This window comes from Miscanthus floridulus, unplaced genomic scaffold (assembly GCF_019320115.1).
Source record: "Miscanthus floridulus cultivar M001 unplaced genomic scaffold, ASM1932011v1 fs_471_2_3, whole genome shotgun sequence".
Taxonomy (NCBI): domain Eukaryota; kingdom Viridiplantae; phylum Streptophyta; class Magnoliopsida; order Poales; family Poaceae; genus Miscanthus; species Miscanthus floridulus.
This window is the reverse complement of record NW_027096797.1, coordinates 21,809-39,548: the sequence shown is the minus strand read 5'-3', so window position 1 is coordinate 39,548 and position 17,740 is coordinate 21,809. Positions and strand designations below refer to the sequence as shown.

Genomic DNA, 17,740 nt, shown 5'->3' with positions numbered 1-17,740 from the left:
AACCTAAGGATCAAAAGTCTGTCTCAGGGCCAAAAGGCCGACCGAGCCATGAGACGACCTACACCTCCGGGCTATGACACTCCCTCACCACCTTTTCCCCGAGGGGTAGCTTAGGTTCTGAGGAAGTTTTTTGCAAATGATATGTTCAGAAACATGATAGAGGGCAGAGGCTTGGAAATACAATAAAAAACGATTAAAAAGCATATACGTATAAGTACTTTAAAAAAGGTCTCGACGGCCACAAGCGTTACGGTACAATAACATTCCTAATCTATTTACATGACCCCTTTTGCCCAGGTCAAAACTAAGGGTCACCAGCATCGGCGGATGGCGTGGGAGGAACCACCTCCTCTTCGAACAGCTTGGCCAGCGCCATGTCGGGGCCCTCAGCCACCCCCACTATCTTCGCGACCTCCTCATCGGCCTCCTCGTCATCCTCAGCCAAGACGTAGCCGTCGCTGACAGCCTCGAGGTCGATGCCGGTATAGTGTGAGGAGACGACGGCCAGGGCGCGCTTGACGCCCGTGTGCAGCGCCCCCCGGAGTCGCTCGTGCACTTGGCCGCTCAATGTTATCAAGCGACTCCCAAGGGAGCTGCCCGACTCGACCCCCTCAACCTCCAAGGCCTTGCAGGCGGTACGGCCGGCGCTCTGCAGCGCGTTGTGCTCCCCAATCTCGGCCTCGAGCACCGCCTGCACTTCAACGGAGGCCTCAGCTGCCCGGGAGACCTCCTTCTCCAACCCTGCGCCAAGACAAGCGGGATGGGGTTAAGCACCAAAGGAAATAAGCCGAACAGGGGCGAAGGCCTACGGGACTCACCCTCGGCTTTCTCTTTCTAGCTTTGTACCTCGGCACGAGAGGCCTCGGCCGCCCTGGAAGCCTCCTTCTCCAGCTCTGCATCACATCGGGGAGTTAGGGGTCGAACGCAAGAAAAACAAATAAAACAAGGGGAATGGGACTCACCCTCGGCCTTTCCCTTCCAGACTAAAGCCTCGGCCTGGGAGGCCTTGGCCACCTTGAGGGCCTCCGCTAGGGCGCCTTTCGTCAGCAGGTGCGCGCCCTGCTCCGCCCCTAGCTGCCCAGCGATGGCCTTGGCAGAGGCCATCGCTTCTTTAGCCTAGGACCTGAAGGTGTCCCGCTCACCAGCCACCTGGGTCAACTCCTCCTCTAGCTCCTTGATCCACGCCGCCAAAGGGGCGGCTTGCTCCCGAGCCATGGCCACCTCGGCCGCCATATCAGCACAGCGAAGGCGGAAGTCCTCCACCTCCGCGCTCCGCATCGACAGAAGCTCGTTGGCATGGGCGGAGGAACAACGACTTCCCGAGGGACCGGGCCTCGAGCTCCTGGATAGGTAGAACGGACGTCAAGCACTGCGAGGAAACTCGGGAAAAAGACGACACCGCACGAGAAAAGAAGGCACGTACTTGGGCAACCCCGGGCAGATCGTCAGCCATGACGGACAGCGTTGTCCGCAGCTACCGCTTCGCCAGCTGGCAAAATTGCTCGAAGGAGCCCCAGCGCCCCTCCTCGGCTGTGTCCTCAAGGGCGAACAGAGGCTCCCCCTCAGGGTCATCCCGGCTCTGCCACAAGACATGCGGGGGGATCCCACCCACGGGGCTCGGGTTGTACCCGCACGAGGGCCGAGCTTCCCTCGCCAGAGGTCGGAGCTGGCTGCTCCACGGTGCTGGCCGCCTCGGCATCCGCCACCTCCTTCCCCCGGGAAGTATCGTCGGAGGAGATCGAATGGACCTCCACTTCTCAGGCGCTCTCCCACGACGGCGGCAGGCCTTGGACTGGGGGCGGTACTGAGGCTTGCACCGCCTTCGTCTCCGCTTCCTGGGCCGCCGACCTCCGCCACCTCAATTGGCCTTGGTGGTCTCGTGGACTCTGGCCTCCGCCACCTCAGCCTCAGTGGTCCTGGACGCCTCGGCCTCCGTCGCCTCGGCCTCGGAGGTTCGGGGGGCCTCGGCCTCGCCATCGATGGCCTCATCGACTGAGGGCGCCTCGACTTCATCTAACTTGCGGGCCTCAGCCTCGCGAGGCGTAGGCTCCTCCTCCTCCGCTTGCTCTGTGGCCGCCTTGGTAGCCTCTCCGTGGGTGACTGGCTCCTTCAGATCGGCCCTCGTCGACGCCGCGCCATGTTGTATGGCGGCTTGCGCCTCCACCACCCATTGGGCGGTGGAGCTGGTGCTCACCTTGAGCACCTTACGTGGCGCCAAGGCGGGTGCTTCCGCCTGATGCTTCCGGCTGAAGACAAGGCACTAACAAGGTCAGCATATGACTGAGGGACGAGCAGGAGATGCTACAACTCCACTAACAAAACACTTACCTCGAATGGGGACACAACCGCTTCTACACTGCATCCCTCGTCCTCCGCAACAGCGGTGGCGGCGGCGGAGGCACGGCCTCCTTGTCCGCCGGTGCCAGCCGGCCCTCGCCAGACTCTGGTGCCCCCTCGACCCTCTATGGAGGTGGTTGCGTCGCCCCCACCGCCGCCTGCTCCACCTCCGTCGTCGAGCCCACCGGGCTAACGGCGCGCTTCCCTAACGCCCATGCCTCGGGCATGTTGGCCTCAGCCTCGGGGTGGGTGATCACCAGCCCCAAGGCGTCCTCTCCCCCCTCTTGGAAATGCTAGGCCGCTCGCTGACGCCCCGAACGCCATCCCCCTGATGCCAGGGAGATGGTCTAGGATACCCCGCCCTGCCTCGCTCTCATCGTCATCACTCGAGGAATCTGACAACGACGGCGATGGAGATGGCTCCACCGGGAGACCATTGTGCCTCTGCTGCCGGCGACACTTCTCCCGCTCTTCACGCTTGTCGTAGAACCGACCAATTTATAAGAATACAAGTATAATGGCAATCCGCAAGCGGTCGCACTGTCATACTTGAATCCATATAAACCCGGTAGTCCGTCGAGTACCACGACGGGTCTCGATAAACGATTTACAACAACCAAGATCGTACAGGATTCAACATACATGCCACATATTACATATGGTTCGCAGATACTTTTCATCATCAGAGTACGAATAAAAAGTTATTACAAACTGAGTTTGGTAAACAAAGCGGAAGCAAATAAGTTCAAAGATAAAGTTTCCAACATAGTTTGATACAGTGCCAAACCAGATCACGGTCCACAAAAGCAAAGATAGGAATTATTAAAGAAGCCTGCCCAAGGCTTACTCCTCATCCACAGCGGGATAGAAGCAACTCTTGCAATAACCATGATACACAGTGCCATCTGCAACAATGGGAAAATAAACCCTGAGTACGAGAAGGTACTCAGCTAGACTTACCCGTCATGAATCAGAAATAAAATGACTCCAAGGATTATGCAAGGCTGTATAAGTGGACGTAACTTGACAACATTTTGCGAAAAAGACAATTAACTGTTGTACAATTGTGATTCTTTCATCAAGTTAATTATAACTATCCATTTCTAGATTAGCAACTATCCTATGCCAAACATGTGGTATATTATTTAGAATCATACAATAGTAACCATAGCAGGTATTGTAATTCCATATTCATTTGAACCATCATGTTTCATAATATAGTTGCTACGATGTTGGGACTAGCCAAGTTTCTCACTATCCGGGAGAGACGACGATTCGAATCGATTTCAACCAGCTAGGAATTTATTCCTAACACAAACCCAGATCTATCAGCCACGATAGTCTTAGGTCACCTTTGGTACAACTCAGGTACACATTTCGCGGGTCCGTACTGCGCCGCACAATCTGGAACACCAGATGCCAGGATGCTCAGGCCAAGCCTGCCCTTGGGCTCAGTCTGATCGTTCCCCGAAAGGAGCGCACAACAAAACGGGTCCCGGCCTGAGTTGAATTACTCGGCTTCGTGGTCGGAATGAGTTATCCGGCCAGCTAAGTGAGAGGCATGCGTTCAATCTTGTCAGAAGTGCCAACAACGGTACGGTCCTTAATCGACACAGACGGGGATAAGTCCACACCCAAGACCTCCATGCCTTGTTGCTTCCCTATCGACTTCCCGTCCGGTCTCAATTTACTTTTACCTCATGGTTCTGTTTCACGATAGCAGATATAGCCAACCGTGCTCCGGTATCCACCTATATCTCGCAGGTGACAGGACATCACCCGACTTCTACCGGTCTAAGCATGGCTAAGCATATATTCGATCCTGGACCTATACCGGTTAAAGGGTTAATATCTGGACAAGGAATGTACATGCATCAAGTGGTTTCATTCAACTCTTATAACCTAATGCATCAATCATAAATACGTAAGTAAACATTTGTAAATTACTGGGAGACTTATAATGCTCCGGGGCTTGCCTCGCAGAAAGGAAGTAGGGCGGTGGTCAGGGCACTCCGGAAGCTCTTCAGGGTTCTGCTCCACGCCTTCGGGAGCTGCGGGTTCCCTTCCTCTGCTTCTTTGAATTCCAGCAACGTGATCTCATCCTCCGATCCTAGATGCATGAGTATGATATGAGTATTACGAATGCATAATGTTAACAAGTGCATCGCGTTGTTTGAGTAGGTGCATATCTCTTCTCGATTACTACTTAACTATTTCTACAATGCATCGATTACACCATAACCAGCAGCTACTTGTTTCACTCATAACTGGAGTTCTACAAATAAAAAAAACAGTGATCCTAGACTTTCTGGAAAGCTTATCAAATTCTCTACAACTTTGTTATTAACCATTTTTACAGTCTACACTTGTTTCAACATGTAACTCATTACACTCTAGAATCAGTCCAGAAACTACTTAACATGCAATATAAAGTAATAACACTTCTACTTCAGGTAATTATTCAAAATTTGACAACCTAGAACCTACCAACAGTTTCAGCATACCAAATACAGTTAAGATGATATAATGGTGAAGCCCAAACTATTTATTGAATTGCCTTTATTATTTTATTTAGATATCTAGGTTAAATAATAAATATATATCAAATGTGCTTAATAAATTCTCAAAATTTTACAGAGTCTTACTAATGCTATCAAAGGACTACTATAAAAATTTCATGTTATTTTACTAAGTAGAACATTCTATACAAAAATAATAAGGAAGCAAGGCTTGAAATAGCATAAATGGAAAATCCTATTGAAAAGTGTCAAGCAATAGATTTCTTATTTTTCTTTACATCCATATGGTACTAGTATCACCTCCAACAAATTTCATGAATTTTGGACTCATAATTAATTTATAAAAATTCATGCAAGGATTAACTATTTATAAAAGAAAAATCTATAACTATAGATCTACACATGCACTGGTCCTCAAATTTTTATCCAAGCTCATGTATAACAAGAATAGCCTAGCACAAAAATTTCATAATTTTTGGAGCAAAGGAACTCTAGATATAAAATAAACAAATTTAAATGCATTCAAAAGCACATTTGAAATCCCTATTTAAATCTCTAGAAATATCTACTGTACAAGTCAAGAACATATTTTTCCTAAATACTACTCTTCCTCAAGAACACTCACAAATTTATTTCACAATTTTAGGAGCTATCAGACTAAAGATACAAAAATAACAAGATACATGAAATCAGGGTTCAAATCTGTGAAAATGAGCTAGCTTTCTATTTAACCGACACTGACAGGCGGGACCCTCCAGCCAGTTGGGCCCACATGTCAATGAGACGGAACAGAGCAACGGCGCGGGAATGACGTGGAAACGGCGGAGCTCGCCGACGGCGAGGTTGCCGGCGGTGAGGTCATCACGACGTGCTCTAAGTGACCTAGCGCGTCTATTGAGCCACTTGGCCGACCCTATCGTCGACGGTAAGGACGACGGCGGCGGCAATGGCGGAGCGGCGGGGCTGGACCACGGCAAAACGCCGGTGATGTCCTCGGTGGCCCGATCTAAGGCTCGGACGAGCACCGGGGTACTACGGCGGACCTAGCGCGCTAGCTAACGCATGGAGAGGTGGACTGTGGCGCTCCGGCCACGGTGACGGGGCTTGCGGCGGAGCTCCAGCGAGCTGAAACGCGCGGCGATGGCTTACCAAGCTGGGTCAGTGAGCATGGGAGGGAGCAGTGGTTCGCTGGGGAGACGGAGGAGCTATGGTGGTGGTGCTGGAGTGGCTAGGCGCGGACTGCGCGCGGCTATGGCGACGGCGGGGCTCCGAGAGCTCGGCGGCTGCTGCTGCGAGGAAGAAAAGGCGCCGGGAGTGAAATGGGAGCGCGGGATGGCTCGGGCGGGCGCTGGCGACGTTAAGGCCGCGCTCGGGCGCGGCGTGGCCTGCGCGGTCAGGGCAACGGCGACGCGCGGCCGTCGCCGTGGACACGCGGCGCGCTGGTTCTACCGTCGGTCGGCCACTGAACGCGTCGTTCAGTTTTGTCAGGAACGTGATGGCCGAGCCTGACGACGAGTTTTGTCGCTGATTTTCCCGCTAATCCGTCGCTCCAAAGCATAAGACGTCTAAACAAAATTTATAGCCCTATGTACCAGCTTCAACTTTGGTTAAGGAAGTATGTTCAAATTCGCAACCAAAAACAAGTAATGTCATCCCCAAGATGGGCTTGTCAGGCTGCCAGTCGAACCAAGACTTAGAAAAAAATTTTAAGTGTTGAAAGGTTTGTTTTGCTGATTCTTGTGATCCAATTTCAAGCATGATAGGAGCTGAATCAGTCCATGACATAAAAATAAAAGTTGTTCCTTATGTCAAACACTACAACTTTGCTATAGTGAACTCCTCCATGCAAGGTCCCTAACACCTAGTTCAACTTTAGTCAAACATGTCACTTTGAAATCATGATACACATTCAAACCATGGCTAAATGACCAAACTAGCCCTAGCACTAAATACCAAAGTTGTTCATGATGATACTCTAAGCATGTTAAAACAATTTGCAAGGTCATTTAAGCATTTCATGTAGTAGTCACTCATATAGCTATTGAAAGTAATCATATGAAATATTACTTGAGTGCTTGGTCATGAAATGTGGCCTTCATGAACAAGGTTCCTTTTGTTAACCTAAGTGTAGCTAAGGTGTTGTAGTGACTAGCACTACCCCCTTGCATTCATTTGCACATGATCATATGCATATGTTCTAAGAAACATGAGATAACAAGCAATGTTTCATATGTTTCGATCAAATGTTTCAATTGTAAATGATGATTTATGAATGCTTGATGCTCATGCTTATGTTATGCAAGTCAAGTTATGCAAGGCTAACACCCGAGGTGTTACAGCCCCTCCCCCTTATAAAAATCTCGTCCCGAGATTTGCAAGACCTACCATTCTTGGAAAAAGGCGGGATAAACTTCTTGCAGATAATCTTCTCTTTCCCATGTAGCATCTTGTTCACTATGATTGTTCCACACCACCTTATAAAACTTAATGATCTTACTCCTTGTTACTCTATCCATCACTTCTAATACTCGAATTGGCTTTTCTTCATAAGTCAAATCCGATTGAAGTTGCACGTTGGTGGGTGCAATAGCTTCTTCCGGTACTCGAAGACATTTCTTTAGCTGGGAAACATGGAACACATCAAAGATTGCACTCATCTCTGGCGGTAGTTGTAGCTTATATGCCACATTTCCTTTTCGTTCCAAAATTTTGTATGGCCCTACATATCTTGGTGAAAGCTTCTTTTTCATCCCAAATCTTTTCACACCTTTCATGGGTGATACTCTCAAGTACACATAGTCACCTACTTCAAAAGTTAGTGGTCTTCTTCTTCTATCGGCATAGCTCTTCTGTCGTGATTGAGCTGCCTTCATGTGTTGTTGGATAATACGTACTTGTTCTTCGGCTTCATTGATAAAATCAATACCAAAATATCTCCTTTCACCGGGCTCAATCCAATTCAATGGAGTTCTACACTTTCTGCCATACAAGGCTTCAAATGGAGCCATCTTGATACTCGCTTGATAACTGTTGTTATAGGAGAATTCAGCTAAAGGTAACCGTTTCTCCCATGACCCTTTCGAAGATATAACACAAGCTCTAAGTAAATCTTCTAGGATTTGGTTTACTCTCTCTATCTGTCCTGAAGTTTGCGGATGATAAGCTGAACTCCTGATTAGCTTGGTTCCCAAAGCTTGGTGTAAGTGTTCCCAGAAACGAGCTATGAACTACGGTCCTCTATCCAAGATTATGGTCCGGGGTACTCCATGCAACTTCATGATCTGGGATACGTATATCTCAGCGTATTTCCCAACTATATACCTCGTGTTCACGGGTATGAAGTGTGCTGACTTGGTAAGACGATCGATAATGACCCAGATTGAATCATGACCTTGTGGCGTTGTTGGAAGGCCTGTAATAAAGTCCATACTGATCTCTTCCCATTTCCATCCTGGAATAGGCAGTGGCTGGAGTAATCCAGCGGTTTTCATATGGACGGCTTTCACTCTACTGCAGTTATCACACCTTGCAACATAGGCTACTATCTCTTTCTTCATCTTAGTCCACCAAAAACGGGTTTTTAAGTCTTGATACATCTTACTACTACCCGGGTGGATAGACAATTTGGAGGAGTGAGCTTCTTCTAAAATTTGATTCCTTAGCTCACGGTCTTTCGGCACCACTAGCCGGTCCTCAAACCATAATACACCTCTTTCGTCCAATCTAAAGTGTTTTGTTTCTTGCTCTTGCATTTTTCTCTTGATGTGACTTATTCCTACATCTGTCTGCTGTAGCTCTATGATTCGGCCCTCAAGCGAACAACTGATTGTGATATTGTGGAGTACGGCAGGATGTAGCAAGTTGAATCCATCTTCCAATAGTGCTTCCATAGTGTTGCAATGGGACTTCCGACTAAGTGCATCAGCTACTACATTTGCTTTACCCGGATGGTAATGCACTTCCAAATTGTAATCCTTAATCAATTCCAACCATCTACGTTGTCTCATGTTCAGTTCTGGCTGGGTAAAGATATACTTGAGGCTTTTGTGGTCAGTATAGATATGACATACATTGCCCAACAAGTAATGTCTCCATATCTTTAATGCATGGACAATGGCTGCCAGTTCCAAATCTTGTGTAGGATAGTTGACTTCATGTTTCCTCAATTGCCGAGAGGCATATGCAATTACTCTCCCTTCTTGCATAAGTACACATCCCAAACCTATTCCTGATGCATCACAAAATACATCAAAAGGCTTTTCAATGTCTGGTTGTGCTAGCACTGGTGCTGTAGTCAACAAAGTTCTGAGGGTGTGAAAAGCTGTTTCACATTCTGGTGTCCACTTGTATTTCTCATCTTTCTGAAGTAGTCTGGTCATAGGCTTAGCTATTTTTGAGAAATCTGGAATAAACCGACGATAGTATCCTGCTAACCCTAGAAAACTCCGAACTTCATGCACCGAAGTTGGGGCTTTCCAATCCATGACCTCTTGTACTTTTGATGGGTCTACTGAGATTCCATCTCTTGATAATATGTGACCTAAGAAAGGTACTTTGCTCATCCAAAATTCACATTTGCTAAACTTGGCATATAGCTTATGCTCCCTCAGTCTGGATAGGACAATCCTCAAATGCTCTTCATGATCTGACTCAGTTTCTGAATAAATCAATATGTCATCGATAAACACGACCACGAACTTATCAAGTTCGGGCATGAATACCGAGTTCATTAGGTACATGAAATAGGCTGGAGCATTCGTTAGTCCAAAAGACATAACCAAATACTCGTATAAGCCGTACCTAGTAGAGAAAGCAGTTTTAGGTATATCCTCCGGTCTGATCTTTATCTGATGGTAACCTGATCTCAAGTCAATTTTGGAGAATACCTTTGCCTTCGCTAGCTGATCGAACAAGATGTCGATGCGGGGTAACGGATATTTGTTCTTGATGGTCACAGCATTGAGTGGTCTGTAATGTACACACATCCTCAGTGACTTATCCTTCTTTTTCACAAACAATGCTGGACATCCCCACGGAGATGAGCTAGGTTGGATAAGACCCTTGTCCAATAGATCTTGCAATTGAACCTTGAGTTCTGCTAACTCATTGGGTGGCATTCTATAGGGCCTTCTGGATATGGGTGCAGTACCTGGCACTAATTCAATCTTAAATTCCACGTCCCTATCCGGTGGTAGGCCTGGTAATTCTTCTGGAAATACATCCAGAAACTCACAAACCACTGGAATATCACATATGGTGGTGGCTTGGATAGCACAGGCTAAATGTTGGGGTTGGAAATCGCGGGAGAGTGGAACTAGAAAAGCATTCCCTCCTGTGGGTTCTCTCAATATGATAGTACGGGTGCTAGTGTCAATAAGAGCACCATGATACTTCATCCAATTCATGCCTAAGATTACACTTATCGACAATCCCGGCAATATTATCAAATCTGTTGTGTACTCCCTCCCTTGTATCAAGATGAGTACATTTTTTACTATCTTTTTGGTAGTAACAGTTCCCCCTGCTAAACTTATGTTAAAACCCCCTTTACTTTCTTCTATTATTTCTTGATCATGTCTAGATGCAAATGCTTGACTCATAAATGAATGAGAAGCTCCCGAATCAAATAAAACAACAGCGGGATGCTTGTTGACAAGAAACATACCAGCCGTGACAACTTCTCGGCGGGCACTTCCTCCACAGCGGTATAATGCACTTGTCCCTGATGTGCCCTGACATTCACCTGCCTCTGATTGTTCTGACTTGAGTTGCCTATTCCTCTTGGGGTGGGGGCACTCCTTGGACCAATGACCCAGTTGGTTGCAGTTGAAACAAGGTTGATTACTTTTGAATCCGGTGGAGCTGTCCTGATTGACCATTCCTTTTGGTAAGGCAATAGTGAATGCCTTACGAAACAGGTTTCTGTGGCCTGTTATTCTGAGCTTTCGGTGGTGGAGGCCTGAACTTGGATGCAGGTGGACGGAATGGTGGCCTAGCTACGATAGGCGCTTTTGACTGAAAAGATCCGGATAGCACTGGCCTCATATGCCCTCTTGCGACCCTTAGCAACTGCATGCAGGTTGTTGTGGTTTTCTTGGGTCAAGGCATCACTAATAAACTCATTATACGTGGCACATCGAGAATTTGCCATAGGTCTTCATTAATTTGGTACCCAAACCTCGCTTGAAACTCTCAATCTTTTTCTCTTCAGTATCCACAAAACTTGGAGCATATCTTGACAAGTTGTTGAATGCGTGCATATATTCTGTGAGTGACTTGGTTCCCTGAGTGAGCCTCATAAATTCGGCTGCTTTCATGCGCATCAGGCCCGGGGGAATATGGTGTCCCCTAAAAGCTAGCTTGAATTGATCCCAGGTCACTCTCGCATTAGCAGGCAGAGACGACAGAAAGTGCGTCCACCAGATTCCTGCTGGTCCTTGCAGCTGATGAGAAGCATATTCAGCTTTCAGGTGCTCTGTGACCCTTAGCAGACGAAATTTCTGCTCGATGGTATTCAGCCACTCATCGGCCTGCAGTGGTTCCTCAGCCACCTTGAAGATCGGAGGCTTCGTGTCCAGAAACTCCTTGAATGTAACTGTGCTGATTTGGCTCGGCCCCTGGTTGCTGTGGGTGGCCACGAGCAGTGTTTTGTGCGATGAAGGCGCAAAGCTTCTTCCATTGTCCTTGGCTACCTAGGAACTGGGTAAAGAATTCCTGAGCAGATGGTGGCGGTGGGGGTGGCAAGTCATCATGGTTGCCATCCTGGCTGCTGCTAGCTCCTGCACGGGTGCGCGTCATCTGCGAAGTTGCAACAATAAGCGATTATGGGTCGATGCCAAGAGATTGCAGATGAATTAGGTACTCATGCCAAACTGAAATTACTGGAGAAAAATTGTCAAAAGCACAATAAAAACAGAGGCATAATAATTCATTCTCGCAACATGACATCGCCAATTTGACCACTTATCGTGCTCATAACGCATGCAATTTAAAGCGTGATGACCGACAAGGAACTGGAATTGCATTAACGTTTACCCAAACGTGCAATTTAACATTACATGATAGTCTGGTTACTAATGCCAAATTCCAACTACAGGTCCATTACATAAATAAAGGTGATACATTAGTCTTCCCACTACACGCTAAGCGATCTAATCCTCATCATGATCACTATCGAGGTCAGACGCAGAATCATCTCCTTCCCCAGGCTCTACTTCTTCTTCAGGTGCCACTTCTTCTTCTTCCTCGTACCCCTCTAGACCCATTTCTGCGGCTCCAGGTGGTATATAAGGGTGGAGCTGATTGTGCAGTAGGTGAACCTCTTCATGCAGATTATCATTGTATTCCTTCCGCATTGGCCAACTGCTGTCCTAGCTCAAACTGTCGAGCCCTCAGGACATCTTCCCTGGACCAAGCTGCATTTCACTGGTGAGTTAACCGAGTCATTTCTTCAGTGAGCCTCTCTATCTCGGCGTCGTGCTCCCTCTGAAGCTGACATCGGTCTTCTCGGGCATGACCAAGAGCACCAGACACACGTCTGAGGCTACCTTCAACTCCATCTAACACTCTCATCACTGCGAACATGGCGCTCATGGCAGGGTTATCGCTGTTCTGCCTTTCTACTGCACCAATCTCCAAAGATCTTCCTCTTGCCTGCTACCATGAGTCAGTGGAGGGATTACCTCTTGGAAAGACTCCAACCATAGCGGCTGCCAGCTCCTGAGGAAAATGATCCATGATATCCCTCAGGATCCCAAAGGCTGCCCTGCCAGCTGCTTCTTCAGCAGTCCTGCCAGTCGACTCATAACACCAACCTGTCCACTCAGAATCGTCACCTCGGGGACGGACAATGGCCTCCACAGTAACTAAGAGACCTTCTCCCAACCGCTCATTTGCCCAAAAGTAGCGGGGTTCCATTCCATCGGGATAACCTACATAGCTGAGCACTCTCCACAAGAGGGTAGGCATCCCAAACTCTCCAAGGAATGTGTGACGTTGACGGGTACGTGGAGCAAGCTGACGGCTAGGAGCTCTACCTCCGGTGGACTTGCGAGCAGTTTGCTTGGTGCGTGCCATCTGCACCATCAACATGTACCCTTTTGTGAGACAATGCCATAATGGATAAGAGTTACATAACCGAGTAAGAATTTTATCAGGGGAGGAACAAATGTGATTATGTGAATGGTGTTAACATGATGCATGCTCGTGCCGTACGTCCTCACAAACTTAGGAAAAATTTGTTTCTAACGGTAGACACGGTGGCATACATACGTTCTCTCATATAGATCGTAACTAGTCGAACTACACGTTTCGTTGTCAGTGTACCTGCATAAAATTTCATTTTAGCCCTAAACCCATAATGAAATATGCAGAATGTAATTGTAAATACTTTCATATATGTATCCCCATACATATACTTCCGTATCAATCTACCCAACAATAATTTAAACCCACAATTAAATACGTACCATGTACACATGCAAGCATGCATACCTAGCCGTACCAATGCTAACTCTTCCCGACCGCACGCTCACACCTTGCGGTCATACACTCATCTTACCTTGGCGTAGAGGCATTTGATCCATACATTACCACTCAAGTGAATGGCATCCATACTATAGCACGCCGTATGGACGACGAAGTAAAAACCCCCATGTTAGTACTTAAATAGCCACCTAATAGTCCTTAATCTGGGCATAAGGAAAGTGATCATTGGCACACTTTAGATTTCAAATACCTATTAATTACTATTAGTTGCTAGAAAAAGGGTTTTGGAACACAAAAACTTTTGTTTTAAATACACTTGTGACAATTAACGTTGAATCCTGCTCTGATACCAGCTGTCGTAGAACCGACCAATTTATAAGAATACAAGTATAATGGCAATCCGCAAGCAGTCGCACTGTCATACTTGAACCCATATAAACCCGGTAGTCCGTCGAGTACCACAACGGTCTCGATAAACGATTTACCACAACTAAGATCGTACAGGATTCAACATACATGCCACATATTACATAAAGTTCACAAATACTTTTCATCATCAGAGTACGAATAGAAAGTTATTACAAACCGAGTTTGATAATTAAAGCGGAAGCAAATAAGTTTGAAGATAAGTTTCCAACGTAGTTTGATACAGTGCCAAGCCAGATCACGATCCACAAAAGCAAAGATAGGAATTACTAAGGAAGCCTGCCCAAGGCTTACTCCTCATCCACAGCGGGATAGAAGCAACTCTTGCAATAACCATGATACACAGTGCCATCTGCAACAATGGGAAAATAAACCCTGAGTACGAGAAGGTACTCAGCTAGACTTACCCGTCATGAACCAGAAATAAAATGACTCCAAGGATTATGCAAGGCTGTATAAGTGGACGTAACTTGACAACATTTTGCGAAAAAGGCAATTAACCGTTGTACAATTGTGATTCTTTTATCAAGTTAATTATAACTATCCATTTCTAGGTTAGCAACTATCCTATGCCAAACATGTGGTATATTATTTAGAATCATACAATAGTAACCATAGCAGGTATTGTAATTCCATATTCATTTGAACCATCATGTTTCATAATATAGTTGCTACGATGTTGGGACTAGCCAAGTTTCTCACTATCCGGGAGAGACGGCGATTCGAATCGATTTCAACCAGCTGGGAATTTATTCCTAACACAAACCCAGATCTATCAGCCACGATAGTCTTAGGTCACCTTTGGTACAACTCAGGTACACATTTCGCAGGTCCGTACTGCGCCGCACAATCTGGAACACCAGATGCCAGGATGCTCAGGCCAAGCCTGCCCTTGGGCTCAGTCTGATCGTTCCCCGGAAGGAGCGCACAACAAAACGGGTCCCGGCCTGAGTTGAATTACTCGGCTTCGCGGTCGGAACGAGTTATCCGGCCAGCTAAGTGAGAGGCATGCGTTCAATCTTGTCAGAAGCGCCAACAATGGTACGGTCCTTAATCGACACAGACGGGGATAAGTCCACACCCAAGACCTCCATGCCTTGTTGCGTCCCTATCGACTTCCCGTCCGGTCTCAATTTACTTTTACCTCATGGTTCTGTTTCACGATAGCAGATATAGCCAACCGTGCTCCGGTATCCACCTATATCTCGCAGGTGACAGGACATCACCCGACTTCTACCGGTCTAAGCATGGCTAAGCATATATTCGATCCTGGACCTATACCGGTTAAAGGGTTAATATCTGGACAAGGAATGTACATGCATCAAGTGGTTTCATTCAACTCTTATAACCTAATGCATCAATCATAAATACGTAAGTAAACATTTGTAAATTACTGGGAAACTTATAATGCTCCGGGGCTTGCCTCGCAGAAAGGAAGTAGGGCGATGGTCAGGGCACTCCGGAAGCTCTTCAGGGTTCTGCTCCACGCCTTCGGGAGCAGCGGCTTGCGGATTCTCCTGCAGGTTTCCTTCCTCTGCTTCTTCGAATTCCAGCAATGTGATCTCTTCCTCCGATCCTAGATGCATGAGTATGGTATGAGTATTACGAATGCATAATGTTAACAAGTGCATCGCGTTGTTTGAGTAGGTGCATATCTCTTCTCGATTACTACTTAACTATTTCTACAATGCATCGACTACACCACAACCAGCAGCTACTTGTTTCACTCATAACTGGAGTTCTACAAATTCAAAAATAGCGATCCTGGACTTTCTGGAAAGCTTATCAAATTCTCTACAACTTTGTTATTAACCATTTTTATAGTCTACACTTGTTTCAACATGTAACTCATTACACTCTAGAATCAGTCCAGAAACTACTTCACATGCAATATAAAGTAATAACACTTCTACTTCAGGTAATTATTCAAAATTTGACAACCTAGAACCAACCAACAGTTTCAGCATACCAAATACAGTTAAGATGATATAATGGTGAAGCCCAAACTATTTATTAAATTGCCTTTATTATTTTATTTAGATATCTAGGTTAAATAATAAATATATATCAAATGTGCTTAATAAATTCTCAAAATTTTACAGAGTCTTACTAATGCTATCAAAGGACTACTATAAAAATTTCATGTCATTTTACTAAGTAGAACATCCTATACAAAAATGATAAGGAAGCAAGGCTTGAAATAGCATAAATGGAAAATCCTATTGAAAAGTGTCAAGCAACAGATTTATTATTTTTCCTAACATCCATATGGTACTAGTATCACCTCCAATAAATTTCATGAATTTTGGACTCATAATTAATTTATAAAAAATCATGCAAGGATTAACTATTTATAAAAGAAAAACTTATAACTATAGATCTACACATGCACTGGTCTTCAAATTTTTATCCAAGCTCATATATGCTAAGACTAGCTTACCACAAAAATTTCATAATTTTTGGAGCACAGGAACTCTAGATATAAAATAAACAAATTTAAATACATTCAAAAGCACATTTCAAATCCCTATTTAAATCTCCAAAAATATCTACTGTACAAGTCAAGAACATATTTTTCCTAAATACTACTCTTCCTCAAGAACACTCACAAATTTATTTCACAAATTTAGGAGCTATCAGACTAAAGATACAAAAATAACAAGATACATGAAATCAGGGTTCAAATCTGTGAAAATGAGCTAGCTTTCTATTTAACCGACACTGACAGGCGGGACCCTCCAGCCGGTTGGGCCCACATGTCATTGGGACAGAACAGAGCAACGGCGCGGGGATGACGTGGGAACGGTGGAGCTTGCCGACGGCAAGGTTGCCGGCGGTGAGGTCATCACGACGTGCTCTAAGTGACCTAGCGCGTCTATTGAGCCACTTGGCCGACCCTATCGTCGACGGTAAGGACGACGGCGGCGGCAATGGTGGAGCGGCGGGGCTGGACCACGGCAAAACGCCGGTGATGTCCTCGGTGGCCCGATCTAAGGCTCGGACGAGCACCGGGGTACTACGGCGGACCTAGCGTGCTAGCTAACGCATGGAGAGGTGGACTGTGGCGCTCCGGCCACGGTGACGGGGCTTGCGGCGGAGCTCCGGCGAGCTGAAACACGCGGCGATGGCTTACCAAGCTGGGTCAGCGAGCACGGGAGGGAGCAGTGGTTCGCTGGGGAGACGGAGGAGCTATGGTGGTGGTGCTGGAGTGGCTAGGCGCGGACTGCGCGCGGCTATGGCGACGGCGGGGCTCCGAGAGCTCGGCGGCTGCTGCTGCGAGGCAGAAAAGGCGCCGGGAGCGAAATGGGAGCGCGGGATGGCTCGGGCGGGCGCTGGCGACGTTAAGGCCGCGCTCGGGCGCGGCGTGGCCTGCGCGGTCAGGGCAACGGCGATGCGCGACCGTCGCCGTGGACACGCGGCGCGCTGGTTCTGCCGTCGGTCGGCCACTGAACGCGTCGTTCAGTTTCGTCAGGAACGTGATGGCCGAGCCTGACGACGAGTTTTGTCGCTGATTTTCCCGCTAATCCGTCGCTCCAAAGCATAAGACGTCTAAACAAAATTTATAGCCCTATGTACCAGCTTCAACTTTGGTTAAGGAAGTATGTTCAAATTCGCAACCAAAAACAAGTAATGTCATTCCCAAGATGGGCTTGTCAGGCTGCCAGTCGAACCAAGACTTAGAAAAAATTTTTAAGTGTTGAAAGGTTTGTTTTGCTGATTCTTGTGATCCAATTTCAAGCATGATAGGAGCTGAATCAGTCCATGACATAAAAATAAAAGTTGTTCCTTATGTCAAACACTACAACTTTGCTATAGTGAACTCCTCCATGCAAGGTCCCTAACACCTAGTTCAACTTTAGTCAAACATGTCACTTTGAAATCATGATACACATTCAAACCATGGCTAAATGACCAAACTAGCCCTAGCACTAAATACCAAAGTTGTTCATGATGATACTCTAAGCATGTTA

At 46.8% G+C, this 17,740-nt stretch overlaps 1 protein-coding gene across 1 annotated transcript in view; it reads right to left on the bottom strand.

Moving 5' to 3' along the window:
• Positions 1-1,858: 1,858 nt before the first annotated feature.
• Positions 1,859-17,740, bottom strand: part of LOC136531891 (uncharacterized) — a 31,581-nt gene continuing 15,699 nt past the window's right edge. The window contains exon 3 of the mRNA XM_066524553.1: positions 1,859-2,246. Within this exon, the coding sequence (XP_066380650.1) occupies positions 1,859-2,246 (388 nt within the window). The remainder of the gene's footprint in view (positions 2,247-17,740) is intronic.